Below are 20,456 nucleotides of genomic sequence, written 5' to 3'. Positions count from 1 at the left end.
TGCTGGGTTTGTTTCAGCACTTCAGGAGAACCAGGCTCTTTGTCGGCTTCGACACAAACTCTGCAGAGAGAATATACTTGAACCTGCAGAACTTCAGGTTCAAAACAGACAGCCAGCAATTGACACGGGACACACGGGTCGGCTTTTGTGGTCTAAATTAAAGAATGGAAGATTTTGCAGTGAAACGCATCAGAGAAATGCTGTTTGTGCAACCCGGACGTTCTCCTTGAAGCCCACGCGTAGGTGTTCATACGCTTAAACAGCCTAAAACACCGTGATGCAGCAAATGCCTGCAGTCCTTCAGCGCTTACCCACAATGCAACGGGGCTCGCCCTCTCTCCTCCTATGGCGACGGCCGCGTAGGAGTCGAGTCGCTTCTCAGCCGGGGCGTTTATTGATCGCCTCTGGAGGAGCCTCCCTCATTGCCGGTGAATCATCGGGATAACTGCCTGACGCTGTCATGCATTAAGGAGAGAGAGGGATTCACAGGAAGGTTGTGTGGCTTCACGTAACCTCCCGCCCTCTAGAGTCCCCCCCCCCCCCCCCCCCCCCCCCCCCCGCCAACCTCCCCCCCCTTTATCCCTGCAGGGACGAGAGTGAATTATCACTCTGCTGGCAGCAACTTAACGCTCTCATTAATTTCCGTGACAAAAGCATTGATCGCAGCAGTAATTTCACTATTCACACCGGCAATATTTTACTTTGCGGGGTAAAGACTCGAACGGGGCATTTAGGCGCCGGAGATGAAAAGAATAGAACCCCTCGAATGAATTGTTCTGTTTGACTATTGCCACAAAACAGATGGCGGCAAAACAAAGAGGGATTTTTTTTATTTCTGATTCTGAAGTCAGGACGGGAGGCCGTAATGTTTTTTTTTTTTTAAACAACTGGGATAAAAGCTGTGTGTTTTCTACTGGTGGTTTGCTGCAGGTATTCACTCCCAACGTGAGATCACCTGCAGCCGTGCTCATCGCAGACCAATGTTACGCCGTGAAGCGGAAAACGGGAACCGTTGGTGCGTGGACTGCTTCTGCTAATGACAAATAAAGTTCGACTAACATTTGGGACCGAGAATCGGCTTTAGAGAGGAACCTTCTATTTAGGTCAGTAACAACATGAGAAAACCCGCACGTGTTGGTTGCTTTTGGTCGGAAAACGCACAAAACAAAACACAAGGATCCTGCTTTCTTTCAGTCGTGAGGCGTGTAAAACAATCGGGATGTCGGTTTCGTCTCGTCAGCGCCGCCGTGTTCCCACTGGACGTTCTCGCCGTGTCGCTGTGCCCCCCCCCCCCCCCTTCCCGCTCGCTGTCACTTTGTCATCCGCGGCCCGCACACATCTGCCCGGTTGTGGTAATGGCTGCAGCTGTCAACAAGAAGCAGGGGGAGGGCAGCACAACCTCCACAACACACGCACGCACGCACACAACCTCACTTAACAAAACTCACAATTACAGAATGTCTCTGGGTGGATTGACATGACAATTGGCTGCACGAATACCTTCGCTGAGCCCTCAGCTTCCCGAGCAGCACCACGGTGATGCAACGAGTTCCACAACACCCTGATCTGTGGGCAAATACCTGCGAAACTATCAGCTGGAATCTGTGAAAACGGTATTAAAATATTAAAATGCGTTGAGCTTTGAGAAAAGGGCGTTGAACCGGCGAGGAGAAGCGTTTTCTCGCGGTGGTTGAAAGTGTCGGCGACATCATCCGTCTTTGCCGCTTGGCGCCCCGATGGGTCCCGTTGAGTCCCGTTGAGTCACATCTTCCGGGTCATCTGAGGGTTTAAGGGAGCTGTGAGTGAGCATGCATTCCCGCTTCTGTGTGTGTGTGCGTGTGCGTGCGTGCGTGTGTGTGTGTGTGTGTGTGTGTGTGTGTGTGTGTGTGTGTGTGCGTGCTTATTCCCTCTTTTTTCACTGAAAGGTCTCCGGCGTCAGCTGCGATCTCTTGGCCCGAGACAGCGAGACAGCCTGTTCTGTCTGCTCTGTGTCTCCAAGACAACGGCTGGCTTGAAGCTGAGGGGTCAGCGGGACGGGGCCACAAAGGGAGAGTGTGTGTGTGTGTGTGTGTGTGTGTGTGTGTGTGTGTGTGCTGCAGTCCCAAGGATGTTTTGCTGCTGATTCAGAGGTCCGATATAGAACAGGACACCCGTGCTTTTTGAATTCTTTGCTGGATGTGTTTTCGTCTCCGGGGGACTGCAGTGTCGGTCCAGTGGTCCTTTGAATACCCTGAATTTAATAAATATCTTAAGAATATGTTTTTCAGCTTTCATCCCCTCCAACAAATGAAAGCTGACTTTATTGTCGAGCCCACTGATGCTTGACCCGATGAACTGTGTGACTCAACGACGTGTTTCCTCTCGGCCCAAACTCACGTAGTCTCGGCTGGGCACTTTAGTTTTTACCAACTGTGACTGAAAACACAGTTGTTTATTTGGGGGACTATTTTCTGCAGCGGAATAATACATATTTGGTGCTTCTTTGGCGTGTTCAGCAGCAGCAGCGTGTGAGGAACTACGTGACTAAACAAATAAACAAGGGTCGGACGATGAGAGACGAAGTTGAATTCAATCTTTCCCCGAGATCTGTAACCAATAAGCTCATGTAGTGGTTTGACCTGCTAACTTGATGGCAGACCTACTAGACTGTAGCTATCAGTAGAAAGTAGAATGAGGTGAATACTTTAAAAACCTTGTTTTTCCTGTGAGCGTTCATGGATGCTCACTTTACTTTCCACTGCCTCCCGGTGTTTAGTTGCAGACGCTTTTCTGCACATCCGTTTTGATGTGTGTGTCCCTCGATCCTCTTTCTCCTCCCCACTCAGACATTTCCTCAGACATCCATCTCTCGCATACATTCCACGTTTCCATCCCACGGTGACTGCAGGTCGGGAGGAATCCAACACGTCGCCCTAGAGGCTTTTAGCCAGCGTGAGTGTATTAAACGGCATGGAGAACGCTCTCCTTCCGACATGACACACCGATGTGGTCCGTGCAGGTCAGGGCGGAATTACACTGCGCGTCGACGAGTTTTGACTCAGCGTTTTTGCCCTAAACGAGATTTAGGAGGCTGTCGAATAAGATTATGAGAGTCGCCGTCCCTCAAATGCACACAGCCGTTAGAGATTAGTGGAGAAAGTCAATAATGCTAAAAATGTAACTATGAAAAATAGCGTTGTAGCTAAGTTAGTGTCAATCTATTTTATATCAATAATATTAGCCCATCGGTGGCCTTATTCATTCAGGCACACGAGTACGGCCCCCGTGGCCTCCGAGCTGCTCTCTGGTCCCTTGCTGGTGTGCAGGGCTGCACATGAAGTAGGTCATACTGTACGTGCTCCCTAAAGCACAGTACAGTGCTGCTATCCATGTGTCCATGCATATTTCATGAGCCCCGCTGTGTGTGTGAAACAGGTATGTGAGCTGTGTGTGTGTGTGTGTGCTGCCTCACTCTGGGAGCTAAGCGGGGACCTCTTCCTCAGTGTTTCTGCTTCTCTTTTGCAAATTAGAAAGGGCAGTGAGGAAGAGGAAGAGGAGGGGGGGGCGGGGGCCTGCAGGGTGGTACGGAAAAGCCAGGGAGCGGCTGATGGTGGGAGTTAAATGAAGGCCGAGTGATGAGCTGGAGGTAGAGAGGGAGGAAGGATCACAGGGAAAGATGGAGGGAAATCCCCGTACCGAGAGGATACACGCAGACACGCCGCTGCAGTTACGCTGAGGGGAATAGCAATGACTAAGCGTAGACAAAAACATGCATTGAATGTTAAATCTTTAGCGCAGCTCACACTGCTGCTGCTGACAAGCTTCTCCTCGTGGCAAAGACGATAAATCCAAACCTCGACCAATTAGTGACTAATTCTTTGCTAAGCAAAAGCGTTTGTGGCGTTGCAGTCGCTGATAATAAAGTAGTAAAAAGTGGGATGTACTCATGTGAGTATAATAAGGCCCTTATTGAGGGTCTGCAACAACGCTTCATGGACAAGGTATGGATTGTAAAAGCACGTTAAATGGATTAAAAGGCGTCTGTAGCTGTTCTGCAGGTTTCTGCTCAAACGGACGTTTGTCCTTCGGCATATTGAGGCTAAAATTAGCCTGTTTGTATGATCCGCAGCATTCCTGCAGGCATAAACACGGCCGCATGACAAGACGCAGGGTCTCCGTGCAGCTCTGGGCCGACCACAAACAACGTCTGCACACTGATGACTTCTTGTGGATCATTCAGTATCAGCCTTTTCAAGGGTTTTTAAATCTATGATGAAAATATATTCCTAGATGATTACTGACATGTCTGGTCTGAGCCGCCAGGAAGCGTGAGCGTGGGGGGAGCGAGTCACTCACCAAAGGGTCCGTAAGAAATAAGAGGAAGTGACAAACAGACCAGGTGGAGACGGCGGCCGCTCACCTCGCCCGCCACGGACCTCGTGTCCTCTTGGCGGCCGTGAAAGAACGTCACATCGGGTCAGGGCGGGAGTTTCCCACGCTGTCCCCCTCCTGCCCGCCGCGACCTGGGGCCGAATCGGCATTTCCCACGATGTGGTCGAGGCTGTGTTTATGTGTGTGTGAGACGGAGAGCAATACAGTTAGAGGAGTATGTAAATAGGAAACATTTCCCTTGAATTCCTGAAACAAAGTCTCTCTGGGTTTTGCCTGCACATCCTTGAGAACCTTGAGAGCGTTCGAACCTCAACCCACTCAAATCGTAAAGAGCCAGAGCAGCAGAAACAAAGCTAAGGATGTTTCTCTTTGCTTCCGAGTGCTTCATGAGTTGCTTCCGGGCCTCGCACACCTCTTCTCTTACAGATACTCTGAAGCAGGGGGACCGATAATGGCTCGATTCATGCAGCGATGTGACCCTCTCTGCTTTCCGTCTCCGCTGCTGTCTTACATAAGTGTGCGCTGCCCGTACAGACACACACCGTCTCATGCATAATGTATGTATTACTACAGGCTTTAAGTCTGTTTGGTTGTGTACGTTGCTGCAACTTCACTGTAAGTGTTGTGCGCTTAATATCCGTTGAAATGACCCATTGAGATTCTCTTCGTTTTTACGAGCTCTCCGGGTGTTTTAAAGGATGCATTTTCTTGCATCCACAGTGGCCTTGCTGATCTCGCCATGCTATGTATTTATAGCACGTGTAAAAACTGCCTTTTGCATATGTAATAACACGGCGTCTTAACGCGACGTTTCGCCTCTGCACGACTGCCCTCGGATTTCTGCACCGGCCTGTAATTGGCTCTTGTTTGTCTGCACCTTTCCTCAGAGGCGTCGTCCTCCCTGCAACCGAGGTGGAGAAGTGACGACTGTGACTGGGCCGTGTGTGTGTGTTTTTTTTCTTTTCAATAAAGAACAAAAATAAATCATTTTTAATGCATAAGATAAAAGTATTATTATTAAGAGGCGAGGTCCCGCCTTGTGCATGGGGCCGTTATTTGATTAAGTCTAATTTTGTCATAAGACTGCTGAAGACCAAACATATCAGGCAAAGACGATGTTGCATGTGAGGTGAATTATGAAGCCATGGTAGCGGCTGCGTTGGTCTCAGTGCAGAGTGTGAGATGAGAGACTTGACTTGATCACAAAATGATCTTTAAGCGGACAAACGTATGTGTAATTCATGCAGGATCACAGAACTATTTTCCTCCTATCGGCGACCAGCGTACATACCTTTCCAGAATACGGTCACTTTAAGAGGCGGGTCGTGACCCCTCTACTCGGGAACGCATCGCATTCTGGTGGCGCTGCGTTGCTGATGAATGCAATATGCGAGTTTAGCATTAATTCAAATGCTCGGCAGCTGTGAAGTCCTTCTGCCGTTAATAGAAAGCGTCCAGCCATCTGTGCCGGGTCGGTTCTACAATAACAAAGTCATTATTCAAGTAGTTCAACATGAATGTGGCTCTTCAGGCGAGTTTCCAAAGTGACGTAAAATAAGGCGATTTCTTCGGCCCTCGTAGCGTCGTCCTGCAGGTTGTCTCAGGGTTCAGGGGGAAGGAAACGAGGAGCAGTTTAAACTTGTGTGATGAGTCCAGGAGCCCGACACGCTGCACAGAAACGAATCAATACAATCCTGAAACCTCTTCTCAAGGTCACGGGTAGCAGGTGGTAGACGTGTTGTCTGAGGAAAAAGGAGACCGGGTGTGACGACGGTTACGAGGTCACAAACGCGTTTTGATGATATGACCGTGTGGTTTTTTTTTCCAACCTTGTTAGAAACCGTGTTTTTTTTCCGATGATTTGTTTGGAAAACGCCGCGGAGGATCAACGCTGAAGTCCTGAAAGGCGCCGGATGTTTGATCAGTGTAATTGGGGTGAATTATTTTCTCTTAACGCTAAATCTCTCTAGACTTCGGTGCTCTGATTGTGAAGCTGTTCAAGTCAATCTGCGTGATGATTAAATCTCTCTAACTGGGAATCGAAGCGTTTTTTTCTTCGCTCTTTTAAGGACTTGTAATAATGCACGATAACCACGGCTTCACCCGGCTTCATCCAAGGTGCTGGAATCATCAAAGCTGGCGGAACAGATATCCGCACACATGAATCTCTGCAGGGAACAAGTTCTCTTTGCCTCGCAGTCTAAACGTCCTTCGTCAGTTCGGTCAAGGACTCACTGAGCAGCGGAAGCAATTACCAATATATGTTTAATTTGGCCTTTTTGCATCTGCATAACTCTCCAAAGATCATTTAGGAAGTGCATCTACTTCACAGCCTTTCTCATGGTGTAACGGACAAATAGCAAAGCGAAGCCGTGCGCCTCAGTGTGTGTGTTTGTGTGTCCAACTGTTCTGAATGGTTTTAAAAAAGGTGCATTTACACATTTGCAGTTGCAGGAGTGACGAAGATATCAATATCTAGGAGAGATTAATGTAGTCGATAGAATAAATAATCACTCTCACACACACACACGCACACACACACTTGGCAGGTTTATAAGAGCTATTTTGACAGATCTCGGACCAGAGAGTCTCATGTTTTAAATACCTTCTTGTGGCGGGTAATTGCATGCAGCTGTGTGTGAACACAAGTTGGCGGTGCATAGTTGTGTGTGTGTGTGTCTGTGTTCTTTTTGGGTGTCACTAAATTGCAAGCATGGGAATAATGGCAGCTAAGAGGAAAAACAAAAGCACGCAAAGGGGAATGTAGCGCTGGTTTTGAGTCAGAGAGCGGAAGAGAGATAGCGAGACGGTGCTTTCAGTGTCTGCAGGATAGACGGGTGTTTACATGGAAATAACGGCGTTATCAGTGAAGTCCCCACGGACACGAAACACGTGTTTGAACAGAGACGAATGGCTCATTATATGTGCGCAGACAGAATATGAATCTCTGTATTTTGTCAAAAAGCCAAACGCAATGTGCCGCTGTTTTGTGTTTATTTGGTTTGAGGGATCGCCGCACTTGGTGTAAGCGTCTCCTTTTTCTTCACACTTCCCAAAGCGCGCTGGGGAAATAGTTTGATACTAAAGTTAAAAACAAAAAGAAACTTCTATTTTGGAGTTTTGAAGAGGAGATTTACATCCCTCGTATCCGTCGGTTCAGCGTGAAGCTGAAGCCAGGAAACAGATTAGCGTAAAACGTGAAAACGGGGTGAACGGCTTGTCCTACTTGTGGTCTGGTCTGCAGCTTCATATCAACGAGGAAGAAAATATGCGCTATCCGTCACAAAATTGCAAGCAATTGCTTTAAAGATAGCAATCCCACTTGGGGGGGGGGGTCGGTTATGTCACCACACGGGCTGCTGACCCACAGATGAAGCCGTGCGCTGACGCTGGTATCGACCCTCCGGTTTGCTCTCACCTCATTACTGGGTACCAGAGACGGAGAACATCTACTACTTGAAGTCAAAAGCCTTGCTGGCGTGCTGCTGTTTCACACGTTTCATTTGACACAAGTTCACGTTCTCTTCTCCCGGTTGAAAATTTACATTTAAAGACGTTTTGCGTTGTTTCACAAAGGTTCATTGTTCTTGTTGTTGTTGTTGTTGGAAAACCACTATTTGTCCACCAGTGTAAGGCCCCTTCAAAGCTCTTTGCCTTGAGCATTTCCTGCAGATCAGGGATTATTTTTCTTCTTTTTTTTGGCAGGAAAGTAATATTTAATATCCAACTTGGCAAATGGGCCCAACGCTTCAACTGTTTGTTTTCCACAAACCCGCATCACAACGAATGGATGAGTGCCCGGTGAAAGCTGAGCAGCTGCCCAGTTACTCTACCAGAGACTTGAACTCGTACCTCATGGAACATTTGTTTGCATATGTTTACCACAACAACAACAACAACAAAACAACGACAGAAACATAGAGGCTGGATAATAATTGGATGATGATTTTCCAAATGAGGTGGAACGTGTTTGGCTGCCAGACATAACCGGACCGTTAATGATGACCATAAGATGTGTTATTAATATACGTTCTTTGTGTTGTGAAATAACCGCATGCACAGGACATTTTTGTTTAGGAGACAAACATTTTAGCAAAGCGAAGCCGTGTGCCTTAGTGTGTGTGTGTGTGTGTGTGTGTGTGTGTGTGTCCAACTGTTCTAAATGATTTAAAAAAAGGTGCATTTACACATTTGCAGTTGCACAAGTGACGATAGAAGACATCAATATCTAGGAGAGATTAATGTAGTCGATTAGACATATTTGTTTATATCAATAACATAGATTTGGAGTAAATGTATTGCACACACAATCATATATTTACCATAAGACAAACATTCCAAGTAAGACTGAGAATTGTCTCAGGCTGTGTTTTCATTTTGCGTTTCATCCAAACAATCAAAATCCACCAAATGTGGAGCTCCTCCATCCTCTCGATTCCACACAAATCACATTCTCCCGCCGCTCCGCTCTCCGTGAGAACAAACGACCTGAATGTTCCGGCGAACCTGAGTCCCGTTTACCTGCGCGGTCCTGCGGCAGCAGGTGTGGGACCCTGCGGTCTGAGCAGTTTAAATGGGATGCGGCAGTCCTGCTGACAGGCCTAATACACTCTCAGAGGGGAGGGGAGGGGGAGATGGGGAGGGAGGGAAGGGAGAGGAGACAGCTGCTCGGCGGTACCCGAGCTCGCTGGCGTTCCTCCATCCTGCACCGTAAATATCCCACCAAAAAGGTTTACAAAGACGGTTGTCGGAGGAATAAACAGCATTAGCTCACAGTAGCGCGTGCTGCTAATTCATCCCCGGGCGGTGGCACGGCAGGTTGGTTGCTATGGCGACGGAGACCGGTGTGCAGATGTGCTGGTTTCCTTGCCTGTTTCGTTAAAGATGTATTTTTTTCTTTAGTTTAAGAATCTGTTTTCCCCAAATTATTCAAATAAAATGGATTTCCTGTTTGAACAAGGCGTCGTCACGGCGATTCTAAAGATTACACATAACTTCTTATCTTCAGTACGTTTGGTTTGAATGTTAGATGTTGCCCATCGCTTAGTAACCCGGTGGAGTGAGCGAGAGAAACCTTTCTATCAGACCGTATATAGCCACGGATCCCTGCTGCTGCCACACACACACACACACACACACACACACAGTCACAGGGTCGACGCTTTATCCCACCGCACAGTTCTAACCATCACAAAAAAGTTTTGACAGGGACGTTGAGCAGCGCTGTAAATGTTTGGACGGCGACCCGGCCGAGCTGTTGCTTTTGTTTTTCTTTAGTTCGCCTCCGAGAGCTCTGCTGCATTCAAACACGCCTTCGTCATGATGACTGGGATCGCTTTGTCACCATTTCCACTGCGGCTGCGCGGCTGATTTCCCCATCGCCGCGGTGGATAATGAAGACGGACCGGGCGTGCCTGTAACCAACCCGACGAGTCGCCGGGTGATGTTTGAGTTGACCATCTCCTGTACTTGCAGGCCGCGTGGATTAGAAGATCCGAGGGCCGCTATCGCAGTAGGACCCCACGAAGGTTTTCTGCCCCGCTGCACGTACAGTATAAATGTTTGTCTCGGGCCACGCGGGCGGATTAGTTCTCCCGTTTAGCCGAAGATCCAGAGCCGACGTTTCCAATCGATGCTCGGCCAGATGGATTTGTGGCCGGCTGCCGTCGAGCGGAGATCTAAGGCTCTCTGTCGCTTCCTTACGGAGAAGAGAATTGCCCGAGCAACACACACGTGCAGTTCAGACACACACACTCAACGCACACACACACACGCGCTGGCAGAGTGTTTGTGGCTCTCCGCTCTGTGACTGATTGGAAAGGCCTCGTGTGTAAATCACAAGCGGCAACGATGAAGCGGACGGAGGAAACGTGCTTCCATCGCCGTCTTTCTGTGCACCAGCTCGCCGTTGGCGAAATTACCACTCGAGCTCAAACATATGTAACATTAGCGGGATAATTCTCAACCACTGCAACCACTCGTATTGCAATATTCTATTTTTCTCTGCCGGTGAACATCTGCAATATCAAAACGCGGGTTGAACTTTAGCACGAATAGGTGTAGTACGCGCTTGTCGTGTTTTCGCCCGGTCCCTGGGGGGGGGGGGTTCGTGTAAAATATCTGGACACCATCGCGCTGCTGAGGAGGAGGAGCTCGATGTGGGTTCTGCCTTCAGACGGGCTTGAGCACGAAGGGTCGGCTCGGGCCGCCGGAGACGTTCCCATCTCTATTTAAGGAGATGGGCCGAGCAGCTTTGATGAAGCCAGTTGAGTGTATTCAGCTGTGTCCCCCCCCCCCCCCCCCCCGAAGGAGCTCCTCCCCCTTTCATCCGGATCAAGTGACTTGTCAGCTTGTGACGGAGGTCAAAGGTCAGGGCCATTTCTTCATTATGTCATTAGGTTCTGTTTCCTCCGAGTGGCCGATGGAAGATGAAACGTATTAAATGAATTGCAGATGATATCAAATTACATCATGTGGTCTAGCTGTACTCTTTTTGTGTTTAAAGCTGTGTGTAGTGAGCCAGTAAACGCCTCAGTAGAGTGTGTGTGTGTGTGTGTGTGTGTGTGTGTGTGTGTGTGATGTTGCCCAGCTTGAGGCTGTGCAGTAATAAATGAGTCCAAGATAAATACAGGCTTTAGTTCGCTACGATGGTGTGTGCAGATGGATGAGCAGCCCATTCATTCCCGCTAACACTCTGATATCACCGACCTCGACGCGGATCCAACGCGGGCCCCCGAAATGTCCTCCACCGTCACACTGCTGCACGGACGGGACAGGACGTGCAGCAGGAACGAGCCCCGCGAACACAAAGAAACAGCAGCCGATTCTTATTTTAAGTGACCCCCCTCCTGTACTTGTGTCCCCCCTGTTAGGACGGCCAAAGAATCGATGTTCAAACCTCATCTGGATGCTGGTGCTGCGTAGATATTGATTACTCATGTCTCGTTTTAATTATTGATGAGTGGGTCCGGTCATTATTTGTGTGCGTGTGTGTTTTGCCCTGACAGCGAACATCCATGTTCAGTTGTGTACCAGAGATCAGTTTGACACCAAGATGAATGAGTTCCTGTGACGGGGGGCCGGGGGGCCTCTCTTGATGTTCCTCTGAGAGCGTTTCTCACTGACCGACCGGCGTCACTGCGCACTGATTCACACTCGATGTTCTCCCCAAGTCCTCTCACACACCGCCGGAGCTTTTGTTTATTAGATTAAGTTTGAGCTGCTTCTCATTTTCTGGGGCGGGAGGCACACACCTCCCTCCCTCCCTCCCTCCCTCCCCCCCGGGAGAAGAGGTGCAGGGTTGAAGAGTTCAGAAGCGTGAATCGGGATCTTCTACTGGCGGCGGGGGAAAGCGGTCGAACGCGAGAGCCGCTGCCCGCTCACGCCGGCTGTGCGACGTGTCTCGACTGAATCGGAGCGATATTTTATCGGGGCTTTATGCTTGAGCATCGCTCTGCTCTCTCCCCCTTTGTGCGCTCTTCTCGGCAGATTGTGTCGTGGTTTTGAGAAGGTGAAACCAAGCCGGGAAAGAAGAGCACGGGTGAGTGACAGTGAGTGAGAGAGAAAGGGGGGAGGGAGGGGTGGGTGTGGTGGGCTGTCACTCTACAGAAATGTAATTGGCCTTTTGAGAGTTTACACACACACACACACACACACACCGTTGTCGGCGCTCTGTGGTCGACCTCACCTTACGGCAGCCTCCCGAACACGCAACCACGTGATGCTCCTCCACACCTGCCCGGGACACGTTGCCCCGGGGCATCATGGGCGACGGGCCGCCCCTCGGTGGAGAAGGCGCCCGCGTGTGTTTCCGTTGCCCCGACGGGTCGTATCAGCGCCGCGCTCAATCTGACGGGAATCTCTTCCGCCCGTCGCTCAAAACAGGATATGAAGCGGGTCCACTTGCTGCGTTATCCACACGCCATCGCCATCGCACTGGTTCCTTTTTTGATTTCCGGTGAAGCTTTTGGTGTTTTTCTGCGAAACGGCAGCCTGTCATTTACATTTTACATCAGCTGGCGTGAATTTCAGCCTTCAGGCTCCGTCTCTCTCTCTCTCTGTGGGGAAAAAAGGATCCAGGACCACAAAGGTTTCCACATTTGCTGCGTTCCTTTTTCCTTTGAAGACGGCGCTTTGCTTTGATGTAGCGTGACCTTGACAACGGGACTCAAGCTTTAACACCCGTGGGGAGAAGCAGCAGGTGGAGGCTTTCACTCAGGGAAAAAAAGTGAGAAGTTCGCATTCCGACATCTATTCCGACTCAAAATACATTACAGGCCCTCTTTCGCAACCGCATACAACTCCATCATGATGAAATGATAAAAATGAGTTTTGTCAAGCGTGAACGTCAACTTCCCCGGTTGAGAAAAGATAAATAACCTTTTCTAAATGTCAACCGATTTCAATTAAACAAATTCGGCGTTCTGCGAGTTCCGCTGCTTCATCATAAAGAGCGTTTTATATCTCTCCCGGTGCGATCTCCCGTCGGTGATACAAAGCCGAGGGGGGAAAAAAACTTCCCCCGCCGTAACCGAAGGAGAGTTCAACCAGAGGGCAGCGTCGCTCCGAGGCCTTTCGTCACCTTTGACCCTGTTACCTTTTTAGTGCATCGATGAAAGGCGGGTCTGCAGCAAAGGGACAGGCGGAGACACCCGGAGGCAGACGAGGAGAGAAACTCCGGTCAGACGTCCCCGCGGCACGATGACACTTCGTTGTCACATTAAACTCGTGTGCAGCAGCAGGTGTAGGCACCTCTAACCTCCGTTATCTAATCTCAACTCGACAATTCTATTTTGACTCCGCGTTTCCCTTTTTACGCCTTGGCTGAAATGACCGAAAACGACGAAGCAGCGTCTGTTATTATCCAATGTGGCGTCTAAATGCCACATTATTATTATCTGTGTTTTTTGTGTGAATAATGCAAATGCAATGTCGGGTACAACAAAGCAGCATCCGCAGTGACCAATGGAATATAATGTACATGGAATAATGTGCGTCCTGTTTCTGTAGAGAGAAAATAGCCAGCATAATAGAATGAATTCACCACTTCATATATTTGTTTTCGGTCCATCTATAGTCTCTTGTTCTCTGTTTTGGTCCTAATAATAGTAATAATAATAGTAAGAATTCAGAGAAGCAATGAATATGAGGGCAGAGGGACAATACAAATATAGTAGGTAGTAATAGAATATCATTTAAATAAATTAGATCATTGAAAACAAACAAAAATGAGGGAAATAGTAGAAAAAAAGAGTACGCTGTCTAAAAAATGGTTTGTGCCCTAAAACCAAAAGACGAGCTTCAGGAAGCTTAAAATATTTGTTTGTTTTGTTGTTGTGGTTGTTGTTGCACAAACCGGACCACCGTTGTTGTTATTTGATTTCAGGACGTGATCCCAAGAAGGTGTTTGGAATGACACCCAGCAGCGAAAGCTAAACACAACACCTTGGTGTGCGCATGCGGCCACATACGCGTGTTTGTGCAGGTTCGGTGACTGCTGTGTTTGTGCGTCGATGCGCTGCTCTGGTGGGTGTGTGCGCCAGAGGCCCGCGCTGTTTGGGGAGGTGCTTCACATGAAGGAATCCTTGTAGTTCTTTTAATGAATCGCTGTACAGATTGGTTGTTTGAAGGTATCAGACACTTTTGCGTGTGTGTGTGTGTGTGTGTGTGTGTGTGTGTATTCAAGGACAGGTTTGTTCGGTTAACACAACTATCAGGTAGCGAAACATCGTGTTTATGGAACATTAGCCGTGTACTTTGACGTGATTAATGAGGTATCGCATTAGGAACACGGTGTGGAAACGGAGCTGAAGTCTTTTTCAATGAAACATGGTGTTTGTTTAATATGTTATGGTCCCGTTTAGACTAGAATTGTAGAGTATGCTTTAAGGCCGTGGCGACTTTGTAATTGTTTTTAGTGAATGCAACATTTTTGATCGGCCAAAATCAAGTAGTTCTGCCTCCCTTCACTTCCCTCTGGCAGGAGTATTCTCCTTTGTCGTGATGTGCCGGTAAAAGACAGCAGATATAAATCGATTTACACTTTCAATTTTATGGTGGCTTGTTTGCGGATCCGGGGAAACAAAACCCACGCTGCTGCACGGCTGAGCGGTCAGTGGACTCTCGTCCCTCTGTGGCGCTGCTCGACCCGTCGGCCGGCTCTTACTAACAAGCCGGCCTTCGCCTCCTTGTAGGTCAGCGCTGCATGTGGTCTGCAGCCTGATCCATATCCAACACACACACACACACTGAGAGCGTAGAAATCAGCTGAGCCAATGTAGAAAAAGGCTTGTGGTGTGGGGTCCCCTGACCTCTGACCTCTGTGGGTGTCACATGACTTATGTGTGTATGTACTGTGCATGTATGTGAAGACGTGGTCGGTCGTACATTTAATCTGCTTGCTTTTCCGGTCAAATAGTTTTTTACTTTAGCTACAGACTATTAATCAATGTGCACAGCGTGTGTGTGTGTGTGTGTGCGTGTGCGTGCGTGTGTGCGTGTGTGTGTTATCGGCTCTCAACAACAGCCTAAATTCTCATTTTGGTTGCGTGTCTGTGTGCTTTCTGCGTGACCATTGTGTTGATGTCTATCAAACATGTTCTGCTGCCTGAACTAAAAGGAACATGCAATAAAAATAAGTCCAAATGTCCCAGAATGTCTTTGCTCTGGTAGTTCTGGTCAAAAATAGTTTTAGCTATAAATTACGTGAGCCGTTTAGAGACTAAAATGCGTTGCACTAAAATAAAAAACGCAATGAACCTACTTTAAGAACTCCGCAGAACAGAGACTCAAATCTGCGAGACTCCGTTGCTCCACTGGTTGATTTTCATTTTAAAGTAAAAGGTTGATTCTGCTTCTCAGCCCAGAAGGGCTCGAACTAATTAGTACTTCTCGCTGACGCGCTCAGAGGAGTTCATGTGAAAAGGAGAGGTCACATAATTATAGCCCTGGGAAAACCCGGGGCTCTGTTTGTGTAGTAGTGTGTGCTTGTGTGTTGCTCGTGAGATTCTAAGTTGTGTGGTTTTATTTGAATGCCTTTTGCGAGTCGACCTCACTCACGTTTTTGTAAAGGCCAGTGTGATGAAATGGGACTTAAACTCTTCTGGCTTTTGCTCCAAATTAGAATTTATCCTTCCCGCCTCTGGGACCAAAATACATTTAAAATGAAAACTCTCTTGTGTGAAGACACAACAGAAGAAAGAGAACCCAATAAACTGGAAAAGCCCTCTGGGACAAAGCCTCCTCGACCTCCTTAAGCTTCCATAAGGAGCTCGAAACCCTCTTTTTGTATCCAAACTGCACCTTTCAACAGGAAACACCACACTAATGGATCAATTACCTCTCGGTAGCTATTCATCCGTTTTCCAGGAGCTAACATCGCAAACTGCTCTCAAAAAGACCGTCTCCCCCCGTCTACCTTCACACACGTGGCTCATTCCACAAGGAGAGAGGATCCTGATTGGCTCAGTGTGGTTTGTCATTTCCTGCCTCTCTTAGCAGGTGTGCTAAAGGTAACAAGCTTAAGTAAACAGGCTGCAGATGAGGCCGGATCACAGTTAATCCCGAATGAGCTTAATGTGTTAACGGGATTGTGTTTTCTGACTATGCAAAAGCGTCTTAATATATATATATTTATACATATATAATGTCATTTTGTTTTTTCTCTCCAGCATGTGGAAAGGCCTGAATGTCAACTGCACAGACAGCACGGGATACACACCGTTACATCACGCTTCCCTGAACGGACACAGGTGAGAATGTCTTTGTGTCTTCCATGTCAAAATAATAGTTCATGTGGCAATGGCTTTGTTTAAATATGATATGATTTACAAATTAATTCATTTTTTTATAGAGCGCTAAAATGCCCAGAATGTACAATAAATAGCGCGGTCAGGAAAGAGACAAAAAAAAATAATAATTCCAATAAATTAGCCAAAATAGCGCCCAAAACTTCCAATCTGGCATTTTGTGGAGCGACTAATAAGACCGTAAAGAGTTTTCAAAGAATACAGTAACCTGTTGGAAACAGACGGCAACCTGGACGTCCCAAAGGAAGCATCCTGATGCTGAGTAGCGAGGCCCCTGACCCCCCCTCCCTCCCCCCACCCCCCCATTGGTCCACCTGGGCCTGCTGAGACATCGGCTCCACAGAGTGGATCGGCTGCGAGTCCGCTGTCCCGGCTCGGCGCAGCTGAAGGATTAGTGATGTGTTTTGGGGGGCAATTATGTGGATTTCCTCCTTTAAATCAGCCAGAGAGGAGGGGGAGAGGATGGAGGGAGGAGGGGAGGAGGAGAGGAGGGGGGGGGAAACGTAGCCTCCAACTGGAAATCGGGACGCCAACAAAAAGCTCCGGAGGAACGATTTAACGTTTAGGTGGGAAATTATAAAGAGAACTGGCAATTAAGATAAAGACGGAGGAAACGTGCCAACAGGCTGCGCTGTATTCAGAGACTCGCTGTATTCAGAGACTCGCTGTATTCAGAGACTCGCTGTATTCAGAGACTCGCTGTATTCAGAGACTCGCTTTATTCAGAGACTCGCTTTATTCAGAGACTCGCTGTATTCAGAGACTCGCTTTATTCAGAGACTCGCTTTATTCCAGCTGCTTTCAACAAAACGCTTTCTGGTGGCGGGAGCTCGGCGTAAAGCTGGATGTTCCCATGAGATCCTCCCAGTGAGAATCTTCTGTACCACTGCCGCTTAAACCTGAGTGAGCTTCACCAAAATCCCATTAATTATTAAATATCAAAGGCGTTCATTAAGCGTCCCGGGCTCCTCCTGGGAGAGGCGATGCCCTTCTCTCCTCGGTTTCTGCCCCTGACATTTCCAATGCAAATGAAGGCCTTCACCTTTCCTCCTCAGACGGGGCTGACGGCTCCAGCTGCAGACTTCCTATGAAACACTATTACTGGCATTAAAACCTGAGCAGCAGCAAAATGGCAACCCGGGCGCTAAGACATCTTCATTAGAGAGAAACAGTCTTTTGTCTTTTCCAAGACGTTAATAATTTCCAGTTGAACTCCCTCGGTTTAGTCTGGGTGCGTTGAGCAGGTTGTTGACCTTTTTGATTTTGTGCATTCAGTTGTGAGGGGAAATGGACATCCTGTTTCTCTATTTCATAAACTACATCCCCTTTATCTGTTTTTGCTCTTGAAGGTGCTGGAACTGTTGGGATTTGATTTAATTGAGTGTAGGCTGAGTTAAAGAGTCTTTTTTGTGTTTTTTTCCGTCCGCTGCGTTGACCTCTGTGTCCGTGTCTTGTCTCCCAGGGACGTGGTCCTGAAGCTGCTGCAGTTCGAGGCGTCCACCAGCCTGGCCGACAGCAAGGGGTGCTTCCCGCTGCACCTGGCCGCCTGGCGCGGAGACGTGGACATCGTCCGCATCCTCCTCCAGCACGGGTCCTCGCACTGCCGGGTCAACCAACAGGTGAATGCCGCCATCGACCGTTGTCCCCAACGCCGTCCGAAATGTCTGCTTGTTAAATGGTGCATCGCGCTGGTTATCCCTTTTTTATTGTGGTCTGCTCTGCAGCGGCTCTAAATGGCTTGGGCCCTGACCTCTGACCCCATCTCTGGGGTCATCAGAATCTTCTGTCTTCATGTTGCGTAACCGCTGCTTACATGTTAAATCATCAACCGTGGCAGAAAGTAGTGAGACACCTCCCCCCCCCCCCCCCCCCTCAGGACAAGAAGAAAGGTCACGTCGGTATTTTGAAAGCCGCTCCGCCGCCGCTCGTCTCCTTTTAGGCTGTCGGCGCTCGTCCGTCCGCGCTGCCGCCGCTCGGATGATGTCACGAGTCGTCGTTTTTTCGAGACGCACGGAAAGCGTTGATCGCTCGGATGCCTCTTTAAATACTCCCACTCTGGATGGCGGCGCAGTAACGGACCACCGGGGTCGCTGGGGCGTTATTTACTCTGCACAATAAGCAGAGTTCCCTCTGTCGACCATTAGCCAAGTGGTTTCCCTCTGAGGGCCTCATTGTTTCCCGTGATGAACGGCGTCCCGTGACCATTAAATGGAGACGGTTGTCAGCAAGTGAGCACGGGGTCATTTTCTCTTCACCCCGTCAATGATCCGTTGAGCTGCTGATTGAGACAAAACTGTACGTTGCGTAGTTGGTGTGCGATCCTGTGTGTTGCCCACAGAACATACAAACAACACCTTTTACTGATCATTAATAGTCTGCGATGAAATGAATCACATCGTTTTATGCTGACTGAGAGACAAAGGACCGACGTTTGAGTGTGACTAAAGGCAAAACTTTCGGCTGGCGTTTTCTTTCCTTTTTTCTCCAGCAACGAGCCTCCGTAACAGCTTAAGTTATTTTGTTCTCTGATTCTCCAAATCTTTGGAATTCAACCATGAATAAATGATATCAATTAAATAATATTCCCTGATTGGGTGTTTTAATGCTGGTGGCCAGGAGAGGATCATTAGTGCTCCAATCTCTTGCGTTGTTGTTTTCATGAATATGAAGACCATATATATACATATTTGTTTTATCTAACATTTCACCTCCTACGTATTAATAAACACCAGCTGTAGCACATATTTTAAATGTGGCTACCTGTGTATTTATTGATGCTGCATGATGCGTATTTGTGCAGTACTTTTGCAGTCCTGATACAGCTGTTCTGAGCTTGCAGGCATGAATCCGAATGCATGATTTATGCGGCGTCGCGTGTGTTTACGGCGCCCCGAGCTCCATATTTACTCGCTGTCCGTCTCGTCTGCTGTGAGAGGCAGAGGCTGCATACGTTGGTCAGGTTGATATACGGACTCCCACGCGCTGTCGCACACATCAGCAAGGCTCACAGCAGCGAGCCGTCGGCACCACAACGTTACTACGATTGTGTGTTTTTTCCAAATTCATTGATAATAGCTTGTGATGTCACAGGGTCGAAATTAATAAGACATCCATCACGGAGACTTTCCAGACCCGCATCTCCAGGGAGTCTACTGAGCTTGAACTCCTCCCGCCGACTCTGCTTATTCCCAAATATATAATATGATTATAATTAATAAATTATCTGATCAGCAGCATGGAATCAAGGGAAATAATAATAGGAGCGATTTGCAAGGAGCGCTGCAGCCCTGTGGACACATGCATGTGTGAAATACTTCCCGTAGGCCTTTTCCCTCCTGGTGCAGCGAAGGCCTTCGGGGAATCCAGAGGCTGTGTGAACTAAAACAAAGGTGAAAGGTCACAAAGTCGCTCGCCTGCTGTGTGTTTCCACGAACGTCTCCCCGTGTGCGCTGCACTCGTGGTATTTCATGCCCCACAACGCACACATGCCGCTGCCGCAGATGAAACCCGACGCTGGGAACACGCAGCGCTCTGAGAAACTGCCCTGGGAAAGTCACCTAACGGCACGCCAAAACGCGCGCACACACACACACACACACACACACACACGCACAATGACTCCAGCGAGGCCTCTGCGTGTTGATCGGGATGTTAAATGGAGACACTGAAAAACATTTTGCCGCGATTTCCTCTTAAGTTGCTGATTTTGTGCTATTTTAACTACGGAGCAACAGCCGAGCAGTTGGGGATCTGGGGATTTGCTCAAGGGCACTGCAGCAGTGTGAATCCTTTTACCATCAGACCAAAGCCACTGCTGCTCCGCACATCTCCCAGTCGTATGTCTGTGGTCAAGAATAACACAAAATTTCACAATGTTTTTACTGTAAAATCCACTCATATATTTTTCAGTGTGACGTGCTGATTTTTTTTTTTTGATAAATAGTTCTTCAACTTTTTTATGGCTGAAAGAAACTCATTTTAAAAATAAATCAATTTTAGGAGACAGAAAAAAGATTCCTATCCCCAAGCGAGGCCAGCTAGCGTCTACTTGGAGAGTGCAAGCCTAGCATTAAACGTTAGCTTCATCCGCCAACTTTAGACGCAAAGCTTTTGGTATTTCTTTCTGCAAATGTGTATCTTTGACCAGCAAAGAGGCGCACGTGCTGACTTCTCAATGCAGAGGATAAACGGAAGAACGCATCCACGTTCGGCCTCGAGGCTCCGGGTGTTTAAACAAACAACCCCTACTACGATCCTTAAACACTAACAAGTCCCTGT

The 20,456-nt window shown here is 48.2% G+C and overlaps 1 protein-coding gene across 6 annotated transcripts in view; it reads left to right on the top strand.

The window, feature by feature from the left end:
- The window catches only part of anks1b (ankyrin repeat and sterile alpha motif domain containing 1B), a 115,132-nt gene that overhangs the window by 10,728 nt on the left and 83,948 nt on the right, over window positions 1–20,456 (top strand). For all 6 annotated transcript variants that reach the window (XM_078100368.1, XM_078100365.1, XM_078100369.1 and 3 more), the window contains exons 2-3: window positions 16,041–16,121; window positions 17,641–17,797. In XM_078100368.1, the coding sequence (XP_077956494.1) occupies window positions 16,041–16,121; window positions 17,641–17,797 (238 nt within the window). The remainder of the gene's footprint in view (window positions 1–16,040; window positions 16,122–17,640; window positions 17,798–20,456) is intronic.

This window comes from Gasterosteus aculeatus, chromosome 4 (genome assembly GCF_964276395.1).
Source record: "Gasterosteus aculeatus chromosome 4, fGasAcu3.hap1.1, whole genome shotgun sequence".
NCBI classification, from domain to species: domain Eukaryota; kingdom Metazoa; phylum Chordata; class Actinopteri; order Perciformes; family Gasterosteidae; genus Gasterosteus; species Gasterosteus aculeatus.
This window is presented reverse-complemented; position numbering and strand designations above follow the sequence as displayed.